The following is a 14,187-nucleotide window of genomic DNA, read 5'->3' on the forward strand; positions in this document are numbered from 1 at the left end:
TGCTTGTAGATGGAGAGCCATACATGCAAACTGGATACTCATTAATCTCAATCCATCAAACTTGAAAATTTTATTTCTTCAAGTTTGACATCAAACACATTATCAGCAAAATGCTTTGCACATAGCCACAGGTTACTGATCTTTTAAAACAAAGTTCATTCACAGTATTCTCTTGTTTTATTAGGGTTATAAACCTAACTGATAAGGCAGGCCAACTTACTTGTTGGACAACTGGTGTTCACTTTCAACATTCACTTTCAGATACAACCAATGTAAATAAAGTCCTGATCCTGGCAAGCACAAAATATTTGCAGAATGACACAAAAGACTTTTATCATTCAGAAGTTTACACCTACATGTACACACATATAAACACATAGAAAACACAAAATGTATAACCAGCATCTCAGTATATGTCTTCATGTTTCACATAAAAAATATATTACAAATTGCACCAAAAATATTTGACTACAGCAAAATCTGCGGAGCACTACTTCTTTCAAGGGCTCCGACAGCACACAGGAAAGAGACAGAATTTGAGGAAAACAAATATTTTTTGGTTTGGTTTTCTTAAATATAAATTGAGTGTTGTGTATTACATGTGTTATGGTACTTCAGATTTTCTGTGGGGCCTCTGCTTTGGCCTCTTCTTTAGGGGCCTCTGCTTTAGGGGCTTCTTCTTTAGGGGCCTCTGCTTTAGGGGCTTCTTCTTTAGGGGCCTCTGCTTTAGGGGCTTCTTCTTTAGGGGCCTCTGCTTTGGCTTCTTCTTTAGGGGCCTCTGCTTTGACTTCTTCTTTAGGGGCCTCTGCTTTGGCTTCTTCTTTAGGGGCCTCTGCTTTGGCCTCTTCCTTGGGGGCCTCTGCTTTGGCTTCTTCTTTAGGGGCCTCTGCTTTGGCTTCTTCTTTAGGCTCCTTTGCTTTGGCTTCTTCTTTAGGGGCCTCTGCTTCACCCCCACATAGTTTGCTACAGGAGAGAGTCCCACACCCGTGTGAATGCTTATATCTCCTAATTAACATCAGAAAGTGTGAATTTGCTCTAAATTACAAAGAGTAGTGACTCACCTTGCTGACTGAGAATCTGGTTTCAAAAAGGCACAGGCTGGACTCCGCGCCTCTAGTTGTTTTTTTAGAGATTCAGTCTCTTTCATCCACTCAGTTTTTTCCTTCTCCGTGCTCGCTGTAAGTTTTTTGGGGATGGATATAGAATCCAAAAATTATAAGCAAGGTTAAGACTGTCAGATTTCAACTAGTTCATTTTGGAAATAATACATACAAATGACAAAGATGGAAAAATGATTCGTTAAACACTGAACTACTTGGTTTATGGGGCTCATAAATCAGCACTTACCCTTGACCTCATTGAATTCTTTGTCTACCACCTCCAGGACCCCTTGCTCAGAATTCTAGAATTGGGATACAGAAACACAACAATATATTTTCTTTCCTAATTAATCAATCTTAAAAAGAAATACATAAATAAATAAACAAAGTTCGATAGTTGATAACGGATATGGAAACAACACTCCAGTGTAGGAACTCTGGTTTTCCTGACAATTGATACATCTGTCATCAAAGTAGATAGTGCCAGAGCAGTTATGTGCAGATATTTTTTCAAGTTAATGCTCTATATATATATATATATATAAAAAAAAAAACAATATCACTAAATTTTAAATTGAATAAGATAAGAAAAGATAAATAAGATTAGAAGTAGAATAAAAGTAGTCTTTATGTCCATTCTGTATTAGTGATTGGGCATAAAACATATAACAGGCATTTAATGACTGTTTTTATTCTTTTAACAACTATTGATGGTGGATTTTATGTTGGAGTAAAAAGTAGCTCTTTTTGCTCCTAATTTTTAACTTTTGAATAAAAGTATAATCTGTAGTCTTGGGTATTGATTGGTTTATTGTAGGATAAGGAGGTCTGTTCGAGAAAGGCAGGACGAGCCTGAATTTCTTGCATGTAACCTGTGACCAGGTGAACAGGTTTTGTTTGGCGCTCATGCGCACCGGGACGTGACGCGTCAAATCAGGAAGAGATTTTAACGTGAGGTAATACGTGGCTTCACGAAACAGATTACCTATCTTAAAATTGGGTAAAAGTAGTTTTCCCCACCACTATCTATCACCCTTAGGAAACAAAGTCTCATTGTATCAATACATCAGAATTAAATTTTCATATTCTCATCTTCCATAATTTTCAGTCCCCTCTCACCTTTTCTGACTGGCAGAGGTCCGTTTCTTTCTTAGCCGTGTCTGTTTTTGTTATGAGGTCGTTTACATCCCTTTCCAGTATTTTCTGCTCTTCCTCGGCATGCTGCAGCAGCAGCTGCTTTGCCATCTTGTCGTTCTGGTACTCTGCCAGTACATCATAGGTCACTCGCAGTTTGATATCCTGAAACCTGCTCTTTCTCACTTCGTTGTCGTGCTCCTTTTTCCGAATTTTCATCACCCCTACCGTGATGACGGATACGGCTATTGTCAGTGGCAAAAGCAGCTGTATCTTCATTCTTTGACGAGATCCGTGAGCCTTTTTGAAGTCCGGTAATCTATCCAGAAGTAATACTAAGTCTTCCTGCAGGTGTCACAGCACGACTTCTTCAGCTTCCATGTGGGAGTCAGAGTCAGCAGGTTATTGGGCAGTACACAAAGGAGCTTCACTGCTCTCCTCTGGTTACACCTCTCTGTTTGCTTAACTCAAAGTCAATCAAGGAAGCAGACCGCCTCACCTGTGCCTCGGAATTGAGCAGTGATTCATGTGTGTTGGGTTTGAGCAGCGACATTCCACTGGTCTATGGTTGGAAACACGTTTTTCTCCTGTATGACAGCTGAGGAGTGACAGTGATACCGTGTGTGCTCCTAATTTCTCACCCACACATATAGGTCAAGTCATTTCTGGCTTTCTGCTATACCTTTGTATTTCTGTGCTGAAGTGCAAGCTGGTGCGACACAGCAACTCATACTCTAATTTGACCGATTTATTAAACTAATATGAGGTTAAATTCAAAACAGCCTGGTCCTGATTGTGGGGTACATTTTCGGTGATAAGGCTTATTCTTAAAAAAGCTTTGAATTAGGCATTCATTTATCTAAATTATTCAAATACTGAACAGGGTGAGCTTTGCTCTACAACCACAACATGCGAGAATACTATTGCCCAGTTGACAGTATTCAGTTGTCAAAAAAAAAAAAAAAAAAAAAAAAAAAAAAAAAGAATTAAACCAAGCTTTGTCATGTTTTTTTTTTCATATATTTGCAGCTGTGTTCAGAGAAAGAGAGAGTATAGAGTTTTAATTTCCTGATATAAAACACAAGCCAAACAGAAACTAGGGACGCTGAGAAACGTATTTGTAATGTCAGAGAATAACTAAAAGGGCTCCTGTAAGCGGTTCTTCCAGTTCCTTGCTTAAATGTTAGAAGCTGCAGCATGCTTTGAAGCCAACATTCAAATTTTTACCAATGATTATCCTGATACGGTAAAGGTCAAAGTGTTTCCAATTTTTATAGCCCGTGATACTTTGACAGGTGGCAATGTACATAATTGGAGCGTGGTTTGAATCCGGTTATACTGTTTGCTTGTCTCCCGGAGCAGGAGACGACAATCTCAGGAGCGAACAGGTGGATGGTTACGCCCTGCTTGTTGAGCAGGTAGAGCAGGTTACAAGAACAGCGCCCACTCTCTCACAAAGGAAACGCAGGCCGATGACACTAACGTGTCCGACTGAACAGAAACCCGGAATGAGCAACAAGTGACTGTAGCTCCTCTCCACCTTTACATTTGAAGCGCCTTTTAACTCCTCAAAATGAAGATCGTGGTTGCGTTGGTCAGTCTGAGTATGGTCATTATGGTCGGGATGGTTTTCCAAGCCGTGCACCAGGAGATTAAAATGCGCAAGGCGAAAAACCGCATGGTGGAGAGCTCGTTGGAGGTCAAGAGGAAAGAAGAGGCCATCGTCGAGTTGAAAACAAAAATAGAGTCGCTAGGACAAACAATTAAAACCACCAACTCCAAAAATGAAGAGCTGAGGCGGAAGAAGGAAGAAGCATCGCAGTCAAACAAGAACTTTGGTGAAAGGCTGGGGACCTGCAGCAACGAGAAGGCAAGACACAGACACACACGCACTCTACATTATTGGCCATCATTCACACAGTTGTACAAAGCCAGAATCATAAATACAAGATGTACAACACTGCTCGATTTTTACATAAAAGGTTTAACTAGCTCTTCTGTTGCACCCAAATATAGGCTAAAAATAGGCTATGCCTTTCCCTATCTTCCCTGCAATTTCACTGCTGATAAACCCATTCACCTGTGTCCTACAGGCAGAAATTGTAAAGAAGAAGACCGACTTGACAAAGATTATTTCTGAACTCAAAGGTAAGGCATTTTTCTTGTCGTCTAAGTCTTATTTTCTATGTTGATAGTATCAGCTCTGGACAGAATTCACAGTGTGAATCTATGGGCCTACAATAATGTTGGCCTTTCCAAAACTTTCCAAATTGTTTGTGGTGCTGATCTCCCTGAACACATCAGGCTATCTGTCAGATTTTGTGATGGAAATCAAGGGATTGATCAAACGGGATATGTGTTTTATTCTATCTAAATTCTGTCTTTGTAAAACCAGTGGTACTAGATGTGACACACTAACTTGAAGGTGCTACAGGCACTGGCTTTGATTTAAGTCACTGATTCAAGTACTGCTGTACTCTTGTAGTTTAAAACAACGACAAACTTTTTTGCTGAACTTGCAGCTTCCTACATCTAAGGTTTCACTGACCAACACACTGATAATCATTGAAAATCTATTTTATTCACATGTTCCTCTGTGCTTTGCTGTGTCATTTCTCCAGCTAACCACGAGCAGTCTAAAGAAAAAGCTTCGGAGGAAATTCAGAACTTGAAACAACAAATCTTGGATAGAGACAAAGCTATATGTGCCTTTGTAGATACAACCAAGGAGGAAGCACGGTAAGATGGCAGTAACAGAATAAGAGTGTGTTCACACTAACAATCAGAACATCACACAGCCCCAGGCCTTTCTTTTTAAAATACAGCGTTTAAAAAATGTAACATTATTTCCTTGTTGAGTGAGATCACCTACATGAATGGCTGCTAAGAGACTAATAGGGCTCCAAAATAAGTTTGTTTTTTCTCCTCTGACTTTTTGCAGGAAGCTGTGTGGAATCTCTGAATCATCACGATAAAGCCATTTCTGGACTTCTCATCGGACATGCAGACTCTTTTGGTGAATTGCTGATATGGTGAAAGTGCATTTTGTTCATATGAAATCAAACTGTATATAAGAAATAGAGGAATGTATACTAAATTGCACAGACATAGGAAGGGAAGTCATGTTACATTACATTTGAAGTTCCTTTGTTTTTTCTATAAGTAGCATATTAATGTTTTTGATCTTCTGAACACTGTGACTGACTTGACAAGTAAACAACCTTTGATATGATGATGTGAATGCGATCTCCAAAAATAATCTACCGATTTAACCAGTTGAGCAACATTTTGTTGTGCCAGAGTCAGACTACCTGAGCAGCCAATAGTATGTTTCTGCTGCCTTGCATCCTTGTGGAACCTGAATGACTACAAACAAGAAAAAAATATACAGGAATCTGTTTAATTGGTATGGGAGGGGGAATTTGTTAATCAAACAGACTGGGTGGAGTGGACCAATGTGCTCGTGAGAATGTCTCATCCTCTTGTATGCTTGAGTGTAAAGGTCATCTAAATGCAATATTAAATTCTTTAACACACATCAGTCCAGAAATGTGTTTGCAAGATCTCCACTTCCCTGGGGTTTTCTAATTATGAAATAAAAGTTTCTTCTTTGGGGCCTTAAAACTGGATCATCTGTTATGTGCACAGGATTATGGCACTTCAAAGGGGAATGTGGTGAAAGTTGAAAAGTACAGCAGCAAGGGCCTCTAACTCCCCCTAGTGAGGAACCAGTGATTGAGCATAATGTCAATGTAACTTTGAATGCTCAGCTCTCTTCTATTGAATCTCTTAATTTCCAGCGACATAGACAAGAAATTAGAGTGTTAGCATGCAGTCTGTTTGAAAATCAAGACCAAATGTCACTTCAGATGATTTCTCGATTATTTACATTTTACCCAAAGTCTAATGCAATCACCTCAATTTAAAAAGTTTTCAGTTGGTGACATCATAGATGTAAAAAAAAAAAAAAAAAAAAAGGTATTGCAGATTAACTGTTTAAAGCCATTAACAGAACATTCTGTTGCATTATCTGGTCTATCAGAGTGATGCAAGGTCAGTTTGGGGGTGGAGAGTGAACAGATCATGGGAATCAGAAGACTAGGTATAAAATAAAAATAAACAAAAACAAACAAAGCTGCAGTGTCTAAAGGATGTAGTTCGTGGTGTTATCCGAATGTGAAACTGTTAAAGCTTTAAAAATCAAAGTTAGAATGCATTTAGTTGAGTTAAACCTGCATTACTTCATATCCTGTAAAACCATCAAAGATAGGAGCTTGTTCAGTTACATTTTTGCCAAAAACAGGAGCAGCTACTTTCTCGTGTTTTTTCAGAGATCCAAAGTTTCATTTGAACATATGGTACATTATCTGCAGAGAGAAAAAACAACACATTTTCAGAAATGACATATGCCTCGTCTTTTTTTAATTCAAGGGTATACAATTTGTATACAGTGTATTGCCAATAATGTTTGAGTGTAGCAAATTGAATAAAAATTCTTTCAAATTGTGTCTTTATATTAAGTTTGGTAATTAATGTACAAGAATTACCCAATATGTTTTGGTAATTTGAGACAGCATTTTTTTTTTTAAGGAAAACTGGGACTTAAATTACATGCTAGTAAAATGAACCGTAACACTGATGTATCAGCATGGCCTTTAATCAGAGTGACTCAACATTTCCATCTGCACAGATTTACAGAGATGCAGACAAAAAATTTGAATTACATTTTGTAAAGATTTTTAATGATTTACACACAGACTTGAATTATGAGCCAGTTCCTCCATTCTTTCATGTTTGGACCTTGGAATAAAAGCGACAATAATAACTTCATGTTGTAACCACTGCATGTTTTGAAGCCCGTTGTAAAGGAGAGCTGAAAATCTGGGGGAAAATTGCAGGGAAGAAAACTTAGCTCTGCTCTTCATAACATAACAGGGAGCACAGGGAGCATGACGATGTTCCATCTGCACGCACAGTGTAACCCTTCACAAAAAAGTACAATACAATGAGCAAGGGCGCCATCTAGTGACAATATTTAACAGACACCCTGAATAACTCAGAAATGTATTATATGCTATTTTGTAGTTCGTGCCAAGAATTTGATCACAAGATTGAATTACAAAAACTGTCACAACATACCTGAAATTAAAAGATCGTGCTATTGTAATGTAATTGAGGCTCAATAGACAGTCATATGAATATATATCCATTCAGTGTAACAGTATAATAGGTCTGAACACAATATAGAAGTGATTTTTCCGTGAAAATATGAATTACATGAAAAGTGCATGCATATGCATTGCTCATTGTAAAACACATAATGTGGCATCTAGTTGTGTTCATAGTCATTTACTGCCAATCACAGTGCGAGCTGTCAGTCACATGACCAAATGACGCAACGGTAGTTTCTCCGCGTGCCGGAAGTTGACAGTCAGAGATGAGGTGACACATGAAAGTCACCGGTGAAAATTCCCTGCGATTTACACGAGGACGTGGTATTGTTTTAGAGGTAGTGTACAACAAATACCAGCCACTATTTTTTAACAAGCATTTTTTATTATTTTCATTATTTTTAACGACGCCATTTAGCTAAAGCGGCGGACAACAGCCACTACCTCAGTGAAACGCCAGCTTCTGCTCATTACATCCAGTCTATGATTACATCAGTAATCCGAATAGTGAACAGTTACCGTTAATTTTTTGAGTGCAGCTATGGCCAGAGGCTTCGGAAGAGTATTCAGCGGAGTTAAACGTCTTGTTACTCTCTCCGTCATGTGGTCGATGAAACATCCGATATACAGCGTTTCATTGAGAAGACCTCCAGCACGGAGCATGGCGGTAGGTACATGTTAATGTGTTTGAAAGGGGCTTTCTTTTTCTCTCCAGATGTTTCTCGTGTCAGTAGGGGTGACATTTACTGCTTTTATATTAGGTTAAAATTTTGATTTTAAGCTTTACAAGAATGATAATGGTGGGGCCGCTTAATCTCTTACTATATTCATGTGTAGGGGAGATGATAAATTGAGCAGTTGTTTACCGGTGCTGTCCTCTCGGCAAGGTAAAGTGCTACAGAAGTAAAGCAAAAGTGTCAACCTTTATTTCAGGATGATTCCTGCTAGTGGACATGCTAAAAATTACATCCATGACAAAAGGGCAGTGACATCATGGCCTCTTCAAAAAATTGGTTGTGTGGCTCAATTTTCCCCAGCTTAGGGGTAAATTGATCCAATGTCAGTGGGTAAATTCAGCCACCTGGGAGTAAACTGACCAGCTTACGATTTTCAGTTTAAATGCAGATTTAAATTAACTTAAAGCTAACCCTGGTACAATGCATCAAATTGAATTTGAGGATCATTTTCAGTTATCTTAAAGGAAAGTTTGGGTCAGATTAGCTTTGCAGATGACAAACCAAAAACAAGTTTCCCTTGACTCAAACATGGGGGACATTAATGAGGCCTAAGGTATAATTCTCAATTAGACTTACTGTCAAACTCAACAAGTAACTAAGCCATACCTCCTTTGTTTGGACAACATGCTAAGGGACATTACTGACAATTTGGGCTCTAAGTCTGCTTGTGACATTAACCACACTACCACAGAACTTTATAGGATGAGAACAGAGAACCCAGGATTATTAAGTTTTACTGACAGGTGAATAAACCAAGTAATAGATTTACGTAAAGAAGAAAAAGCTTCACTTTTAAGTAAAAGTAGGAGTTGAATTTGTTAACCATTGGTGAGCCTTCTCACAGAGATCCTGTATATGCAACTGATGTTTGTCTGGAAAAACACTGTTCGTATATGAAAGTCTTAGTAACATGTGCTTAACCCTATTTGACAGGGTTTACTACTCTCCGCACCAGTTCAACCACTGGTTCAATTTCCCCGAAGGCCTTTGGCCCACTTTACCCCACAGCAATGGACTCAAAAACAACCTAGCTTAGCAACTCAGGCTAATCTTTATCTAAAAAGTTCACATGGTTTAGTATGCTGGCAAATCATCTACATGTCAAACAGTTTTAGACATGGAAAAATTCTCTTTCATGTAAAAGTCTCTAGCTGAAATGTAGAAAAAAATCTACTCTGACAATGAAAAAACAGATTATTGTGCATAAAACATCCTGGAAAACATTGCTGCAAGCCTACCTCAATCACAGGGGCAGCAAAATACCGGATACTGGCAGAATTTATGGTCACATGACAACAAATGTGTACTATTGCCTAGATAAAGGGGGTGGGTCAGCTTATACACTGGTTCATCTTGTCCCACTCTCCCCCACAGTAAGTTTTCTAAATAGAATTTCATTGGGTGTCGATAATACGCTAATTTCTCATCCTCTCATTCTGTGCTACGTTATTGAAAAAAGTCTGGCCACTTTCCTTCAGAGAAATGAATTTTATTATATTTTGAGCATTTAGCAGTGTTCACCTGGGGTACCATACAGTGGAAACTGTCTCTTAATGTTTAACCTGCTGGCTACAAACACAAAGGTAGAAAATATTAAAAATATATGTCTATATAAAGAGCAGTACATAAGCCTCCCTAAAATCACAACCTAACCTCTTTAATAGGGATTAAATGAACAAAACACTCCATGGTGTGTTTGTTGACTTGGAGTTTATTACAGTTGCTACAACATCTCTAAAAGGCTTAAAAAAACCAAGATGTGTTCAAGAAACGGTCAAAAATTTGGCAGTGCTTACGCAACATTTATTTAACGTAATCCAGAATAAACAGAAACAATGTCTTTGCATCCTAAATGAGTACGCATTTATGCGTGGTAAACAGTAAAAATAAACACAAAAAATAGTCTAAGGAGAAAAAAAACAAACAAACCTAACACCTTAGGGCGCAGACAGAATTTGACTAACTCCAGCAGCTCATAAAGGTGAAGAGCAGCAGACAAAGGTGGAATAGAGGGAGTGATACATTTTCTAAATTACCTTGAAAGGTAAGACAGACCAAGTGTGAAGTTTGGGGGGTAAGAATAATTAGTGTGCTTAACTTTGTCCTGTCCAAAAAAAACTTGAATGGCCTTGAGATCTGTAAACCTTTGAGCCAGTCTAAACATTTTAAAGCCACATGTTGCAACTCCCTTGAAATTAATTTGGGACATATAAGATAACTGACGCTCCAATTTTCTGTCCATTTTAGTCTGACATAACAGTAGTATGCATTAACCTTAATGTTCATGACACATACATTTACAGTATGTTTGTTTTGATTGTATATATATATATATATATATATATATATATATATATATATATATATATATATATATATATATATATATATATATATAGTAATTGTAAAGGCATACATTCGGAAAAAAAATGCATAAATTTTGCCATTATCCCACTGATTACTGAAAAGCTGAGATATTCCCACTTCCAGAGTTTGGAAGCGTTGAACTATGTCTCTTTTTTTACAGGGGTTCTCGTTGCCCTTTTCTAAGCCCCATGACTTCAGCCTGCCAAACCCAGCATGGAGTCCAGAAATGTTGCAGTTGTACAATCATTATAATGGCATGTGTGACGTGGAGACAGAGGGAGGAGAAAAGAAGGAGGGGAAGTGGGTGAGGATTCCAGGCTACAATCGCATTCTCAAGTATGCTACAGGTAAAAGTTCAGACTGTGGAGCGCATTGAAAGCCATAATGAATTTGTCAAGGACTTGCAACGTTTTCCACGACTGATTTTGTTTCTTTATTTTGTTGATCTTCAAAAGCTTCTCCAACAATTTTTATATCGGTGCATCAAATAAAGGTGATTTCTGTAAAGCAGATGTCTGGTTAAGAGGGCAGGGCTTTGACGTTAATTGTAACTTCAGTGTTTTTGAGATACAAGCACTCGCAATTAACACATCAGATAAGTCTGGGTTTATTGCTACAGTTGAGATTTTTTTTTATGTAAACAATCGTAGCTTCCTCAAGTATACTTCAATCTAAAGACTTGGATGTGATGGCTATACTTAACACTTTTGATGCAATGGTTAAATAATGTAATTTGGAAAAACCTGTTAAAAATATAGGTATAGGTAAAGATAGAGAGTAGCAGGCTGACATCAAAACAGTAAGTTGAAAGTATTGTGCAACAACTTAGATATTTTTTAATTTTTTTTACGTATGTCTGTATCTGTTTTTTAACTAATCTTGAATCTAATCTTACTATTAGTATTGTTAAACCACTATCAAAATAATGACCCACATCATCTCATGTGGCATATTTCTCATATCATACAGGCCTGTGACAGAGACACATCACAGCTCTTCATCAAAATGGAAAAACAATGATACCCCACAATCTTCCTCCATATGGTGTTATTGCTCTGGGATTCTCTGCTTTCTGCTGACTTGTTCTTGTGTTTCTTTTCCTTTAGGAGGAGTGTATATAAGTAAGATGATCCAGTCAAAAGCCCGCCTTTTTACCCGGAACATCAGAGAACCAGGGGCAGGATTTGAGTATGCTTTGTTTGTAAATAGAAAGGAGCAGAAGTGTGTGGGCATTTGGCAGCTTGGACACCTTTTAGAAGGACCACCAGGGTAAGACAATTGTGACTGCATTACAAGATTGTATTTGCATGTCTTTGCATATTGTGCTCATACATTTTTTCTTCGCTTAACAGCGTTGCAGTGATTGTTGGTTGTAGATTTTAAAAGAAGATTTGTCTTTGATTCAAGTGGGATGAGAAGTAGATGGTGACTTCACCCTCATTCTCTGTCTGCTTGTTCACCATCAGCTTCAAAACAAAACACATTACTTATTAAAGCATTAAGTATCAAACCTAAGAAATTATTCTGATTGTAAAAATGTAATTACACTGAACTCAACTCCTAAACTTTAAATGTGATTTTACACTGTGTGATTTTACACTGTGTGTTTCCAGACATGTCCATGGGGGGGCAATAGCTACCACGATTGATACTGTAACAGGGTGTCTTGCTTCCCTCTCTGGAGCTGTTATGACTGCCAATCTCAACATCAACTACCGCAGGTACAGGAGAAATGTAGTCACTGTCGAAATGAAGTTTATTTCCTCTCTCAATTTTCAGTTATCTTTTTTGTGATAGTCAATAGTGCTTTGTACATTTAGAAGACAAACTTTTAAATATTTCACCCTAAAGTTTGTTGTATTATTTACTCAGAGCATAAGTTTATTTGTATTTGCGGTTGGAGTCTGTGCACTTTTGCTATGTGGACACATTTTGCATGAGCAGGGTCTATGCATGTCACAAGCACAACTCAGCTGATGCAACATTTCAGCAAACAGTGCTGACAATTTTTCCCAACTTGCTCTCCTTAGACAGTCAAGGGTCATAGACACATACAAGTGCTACATCTAATTAGAACTGCACGCCAACTGTGATCATATATTTTCCCTTCACAAACACTTGTCATCCCAAAAGCCCCATTCAGCTGGGCAGCACGGTGGTGATGGAATCCGTTGTGGATAAGAAGGAAGGCAGAAAAACCTTTGTGTCATGCAAAGTGACCAGCCCTGATGGCACAAAACTGCACACAGAAGCAACAGGTAACATTTTCATACACTCCACTCATAAGGAAACATGTCAAAGCTTGTTATGATCCGCATCTATGTGCTTTCTGTTTTGTCACCATTGTGTTCGCTTTCATTCAGCACTGTTCCTGTCGATTGATATCAGCCAGCTCATACTGGGAAGGTAACATGAACACACCTGCCTGAAGCCTACCTGAATACTGTATTCAAGCTGTTGTTGCAACAAATAGTGTGTGTGAGAGAGCTTACGTGAGTGTGTCATTGCTTTGAAGTATTTTGGGAGAGAGATTGAAATTATATTATAGAAGATGTAAGCGATGCTTTTCTGAATATAACATCATTGACTTTTATTATTCATGCATATCTGCTTGCCACATTACTAACCTCAGCTACCTCTTCTTTGTCTTACGGACGTTGAGTAGACTACATATCAAAACAATATTTATGCTACTTCATTTTTTAGGTTATTTATTACAATTCTGACAGTATTTATTACTTTTGTCACTGAAGCTTTTTTGAAGTGAGCCCACAAGGTGCTGTACATAGTGTTTAATATCCTCAACTGAAGATTGTGCCTGTTAGTACTGTATGAATGATACTTTGTGTCAGCAAATGAAACTGTTTGCATTCAGAAATAAAAAATGTGATGTCTTTCTTCTGTACTAAATGTATAAAGTCTATTGTGTGAAATATTTCTTGTAAAAAAAAGGTGCAGGACTGACATTTAATTTAAATTCTTAGTTTCTCTCTTTACAATATTACCCCAGTTAATTTATGTTTTTGCTAGCATAGTGTAAACAATGACTTCTCAAACTTTTCAGTCTGAAACCCTTAAAAGAACAGAGACTGGAGACCCTTCTGACCCCCCATGTGATTAAGGCCAACCTAAAAACCGCCATAATTTTTTGTAATTTTGAAGATGAATGTAAAAAAAAAAATCAGATGCCAGAACAAGTTACCCTTATGTTTAAATTCCAGCAGTTGACATACAATATCTAATAAGTAGACACACAGAGGATGTCAGTGTGTGAGTTTCCTACAGGCTAAAAGTCCAACAACCTTCAGGATCAGGTCTTCAGGAAACAAACTTACCTTTATAAATGTGCACTGTTTCCTGTGCTGCTGAAAACTTCTTTCTGCAGCTGATGCTTTCCTTTGCCTGACCTCAGGGGTCGTGTGGCAACAAAGTGAACAAAACTATTGATCTACTCATTGGTTTTCCTTGGAATTGAACTGAAATATGTAATGAAACAATCATGGACATTTTAAGTTATATTTATATATTTGTTTAAATGTTTTGAGGTGTCTCAAAGCTTTTCCATCAGTGTCCTGAGAACTGCTGCTTTAAATTAATGTTTTTTAAGATTTATTACATTTCACAATAATGGTTATTTGCCTCATTTGCAGCACTGAGTCAGGGTTTTGTGAGAAAAAA

General features: G+C 37.8%; 3 protein-coding genes across 5 annotated transcripts; 2 read left to right on the forward strand and 1 right to left on the reverse strand.

The window, feature by feature from the left end:
* Positions 1 to 2,865, reverse strand: LOC141801395 (uncharacterized). 3 transcript variants are annotated; one of them, XM_074684427.1, is made up of 5 exons: positions 2,220 to 2,865; positions 1,348 to 1,402; positions 1,062 to 1,176; positions 777 to 963; positions 1 to 689 (listed from the first exon to the last, which is right to left on the reverse strand). In XM_074684427.1, the coding sequence occupies exons 1-5, from the start codon at positions 2,511 to 2,513 to the stop codon at positions 615 to 617; spliced, it is 726 nt and encodes a 241-aa protein (XP_074540528.1). In that variant the 5' UTR covers positions 2,514 to 2,865; the 3' UTR covers positions 1 to 614. The 3 variants fall into 3 exon arrangements, with proteins under 3 accessions (XP_074540528.1, XP_074540527.1, XP_074540526.1); XM_074684426.1 differs by having other exon boundaries at positions 1 to 644; positions 705 to 963; XM_074684425.1 differs by having other exon boundaries at positions 3 to 963.
* Positions 2,866 to 3,675: 810 nt separating this feature from the next.
* Positions 3,676 to 5,772, forward strand: LOC141801396 (uncharacterized). Its single transcript, XM_074684428.1, has 4 exons — positions 3,676 to 4,104; positions 4,328 to 4,382; positions 4,856 to 4,973; positions 5,176 to 5,772. The coding sequence occupies exons 1-4, from the start codon at positions 3,808 to 3,810 to the stop codon at positions 5,207 to 5,209; spliced, it is 504 nt and encodes a 167-aa protein (XP_074540529.1). The 5' UTR covers positions 3,676 to 3,807; the 3' UTR covers positions 5,210 to 5,772.
* Positions 5,773 to 7,619: 1,847 nt separating this feature from the next.
* them4 (thioesterase superfamily member 4) lies at positions 7,620 to 13,769 on the forward strand. Its single transcript, XM_074683825.1, has 6 exons — positions 7,620 to 8,072; positions 10,670 to 10,856; positions 11,616 to 11,778; positions 12,123 to 12,230; positions 12,643 to 12,767; positions 12,873 to 13,769. Exons 1-6 carry the CDS (start codon positions 7,947 to 7,949, stop codon positions 12,917 to 12,919), a joined length of 756 nt encoding a protein of 251 aa, XP_074539926.1. The 5' UTR covers positions 7,620 to 7,946; the 3' UTR covers positions 12,920 to 13,769.
* Positions 13,770 to 14,187: the final 418 nt, after the last annotated feature.

The sequence above is a fragment of the Halichoeres trimaculatus genome, unplaced genomic scaffold, assembly GCF_033239565.1.
Source record: "Halichoeres trimaculatus isolate MK-OKI-2021-1 unplaced genomic scaffold, fHalTri1.1 fHalTri1_scaffold_12, whole genome shotgun sequence".
Taxonomy (NCBI): domain Eukaryota; kingdom Metazoa; phylum Chordata; class Actinopteri; order Labriformes; family Labridae; genus Halichoeres; species Halichoeres trimaculatus.